The following is a 3,093-nucleotide window of genomic DNA, read 5'->3' as shown; positions in this document are numbered from 1 at the left end:
TCCCAAGCTTGTCCCTCAAATGGATGTATCTAGCACTAACTTGGTGCTAGATACATTCATTTGAAGGACAAGCTTTTTCGGACGGAGGGAGTACATGTTAATATTCTATCCTGATACTGTTGCAAAAAGAAAAGGGAAATTTACAAGTGAATTTTTCTAGTGGAAAGATCTTCCAGTTACAGTGCACAAGTCACACAATTCTAGGAGCAAAAGCAAATAGATACCTTTCAGTTTTAGCCATGGTTTACAAAGCCAGTTAGTTCAGAAATCCTAGCCATGTGTGTGAGATTATGAAACTTGCTTCACTGGCTGTTACCAAAATCCAAGTGGCATCCAACTGAAGAAACTACATATTATATAGATGTCCATAGATTCCTTGAGAAGAAAGCATTTACTTGGTGCTGTCTCTGCTCACTAATTTCATGTGCAAGGATCATGTAACACTCAACCTAGTACTGACTTGAGTCATAAGCAAGGAAGATGTAACAACTCATTCATCCAATATAATATAGAATAGTAAGACTAAAATGAACAAGGAAATCAGAATCTACAAGTTGTCACCAACAGCTATTTATACAATAAAAAGTTGCAACCCTACATTTGGACCATCAAGACAATTTACCATGCATTCATGATTTATCAAATAGTATACCAGTACATCAAATGAAGATTTGGTAGAGAAATGTCACCTGATCTTGCGCATTTCTTCAAAAACATCACCCATGTATGACCGCTCTTCGTCAGCAAAGTGCACTATACCATCAAGGTGATGCTTCTTAATATGATAGATTGCATTGTTCCTTTGACAGACAGCAATCTTCCGTACACTGGTAAGATTTTTCCTGCAGACAATATGCCTGTACATAACCCCAGAAGACCTGAGGATTTCTGCTGTTTCAAAGGTAGTAACAGGCCATTCCACCACCAACCATAAGAGAGGAGGTGGTACACCTTTCAGAACATGAGCTAGGCGATTCAAGTAATACGCCTGCTGCGGCCGAGCAGAAGTGATTGTCACCACTATCAGAAGCTTCCTCACAGGGATGACCAAATCAGTAATAGCAGGTTTCGCAGCTTCGACAAAATCCACCTCATCATCCAACATTGCAGGAACCGGAGGGCTCAGCTGCTCAACCTCGGGCTCATCAACCACCTCAACCTCTTTCTGCACTACGATTGCATCCAACTCCTTAACCTTATCATCCACCCCATCGTCGAACGGAAGCCTCGAGACTATCTTCTGAGAGACATCGACCGAGAAGAAGGGCGTGAACCCGATGAAGATGCCGATCATGAAACACACGAACAGCCGGAACGCGACTCTCCTGCAGCCCGGCCCCTTAGATTTCGACCTCTCAGGCGATCGCCATGCGGACTTCATCGTGCTTGACCACAGGGCGAAGTCCAAAGAGGCCAGCGACGCCAGCAGCCCCCTCATGATGACATAGGACTGCGAGTAGAGCAGTTTAGGAGAGGGCGAGGGGTCGGCAAACTGGGACCAGTCCTTGGGTGGGCCGTCGCGGTGGAACGCCCCTGTGGAATTCCTTCTACTGGACACCATTCCAACATCATTATGCATGTATGCCTCCTAAATTGCTCAGAAGTTTAGTCCAAGATCACTTCTCCTACTGTCTCTTCTGCTCATGCGGACACGCAGAGAAAAATTGTACCTGCAAATACAACGAGTTGAAGAATTGGCTTAGCTCAGCTGAAAGTAGAGATCAGTACAGCAATTATAACCACTTCTGCAGCTGCAATTCAGTACAGCAAGATCTGCAAGGGCACCAAAAAGGATCACAGAGAGGAGACATCTCCCCCCACCCCCACAACAATCGACTGAACCAACAACTAACCCCCATGCGTCAAGAAACAGGATCGGCACCCAAAGAGCCAATTTCCGATCCAAATGGCCAGCGCGGATTCCACCGCGCAGCAACAGCGCCAACAAAAATCAAGTGCAAAAGAAGTACAGGGCGACGTGCATGAACTGGAACCTGTGATCCGAGCACGGTAGCACAATTTCACCAGCAACGCCCCCCAAATTCGGACACAGAAGATTTCCGCCGCAAAGCTACAAACCAGAACAGAACAGGGGAGGGAAGGGGGGACTGGACGGGTGGGGGTACCTCCGAATTGGGCGGGATCTGGACGCCGGACGGGCCGGCGGCGCGCGGCTGTCGGGATGCTCCTCCCGGTCCTCTCTCTCTCTCTCCCGCTTTGCTCGGGCGTGCTTGGCTCAGCTTGGTGCGGTCAGTTTGGTGGCGCAACCAATCGAGGGGGACAGGAGAGAGGAGTTGGTGCGGCGGTGGCTGGAGGGAGGGAGGGAGGGAGGGTGGTGGATAGGGAGGGGGAGGGGAAAGGGGGCAGCGGAGCGGAGCGGAGGAGCGAGTAAACAAATGGCGGCCGTCGCCGTCGGAGGTTGCGTCTCAAGCTGTGACCTTTTCTCGTTTCCTCGCGGTTTTACGGACGGACGGACGGCGATGGTTGTTTTGCTCCTACCACCACGGTGTTCCTTCATCCAGTTCTTTGAAGAGCCCCCTCTTTGTACATCAAAAAAAAAAAAAGAGCCCCCTCTTTGCTTTGTGTGTACCAAAGGATGCAATTATTCAAAGATGCAATTATTCAAAGTGATTTGGGTACAAGAGCGTGAATTATATAACGACATAATAGAGTTTTGATATGAGGTCCATAAATTTACTTGGTGTTTACTTGAAGAGTCGGAACACGGAAAGTTGTCGACCCGCTGCTTGGACGATCCAAAGGGTATTCATGTGCATTCACCTGAACACCAAAGACCTGACCCTAAAAATCAAGTATAGCTATACAAATGCTCCTAATAATTGTAGAGGCCAACAGTTGATCAATTGTTGCACAATATTTTTTTAACCGTGAATACCAAAGTGTAAATTCTTGGGTTCATCGGCTTCATGTCGACCACAATGACACACCTTATTGTCGACGATCCATATCACGGTCATGGCGGGGGCTTTGGCAGGTGATGGTACAACACCCTAAGTCAACCCTTCTCACGCGGTGCGGGGGGGTGTGGGGGATATTCTGAAGCGGTTGTATCAACTTCATGCAACAATAAGC

At 47.8% G+C, this 3,093-nt stretch overlaps 1 protein-coding gene across 2 annotated transcripts in view; it reads right to left on the bottom strand.

Moving 5' to 3' along the window:
• LOC119291557 (probable beta-1,4-xylosyltransferase GT43E) overlaps window positions 1-2,346 on the bottom strand; it is a 4,515-nt gene extending 2,169 nt beyond the window's left edge. The window contains exons 1-2 of one of the 2 annotated variants that reach the window (XM_037570339.1): window positions 2,127-2,346; window positions 690-1,670 (exon numbers count right to left, since the gene is read on the bottom strand). In XM_037570339.1, coding sequence (XP_037426236.1) covers window positions 690-1,579 — 890 coding nt within the window. In that variant the 5' untranslated portion in view covers window positions 1,580-1,670; window positions 2,127-2,346. Of the gene's footprint in view, window positions 1-689; window positions 1,671-2,126 lie in introns of those variants that run through there. The other variant, XM_037570344.1, reaches the window with a different exon arrangement.
• Between the last annotated feature and the right edge of the window lie 747 nt (window positions 2,347-3,093).

Source organism: Triticum dicoccoides, chromosome 1A, assembly GCF_002162155.2.
Source record: "Triticum dicoccoides isolate Atlit2015 ecotype Zavitan chromosome 1A, WEW_v2.0, whole genome shotgun sequence".
NCBI classification, from domain to species: Eukaryota; Viridiplantae; Streptophyta; class Magnoliopsida; order Poales; family Poaceae; genus Triticum; species Triticum dicoccoides.
The sequence above is the reverse complement of the archived record's forward strand: the minus strand, read 5'-3'. Positions and strand labels throughout refer to the sequence as shown.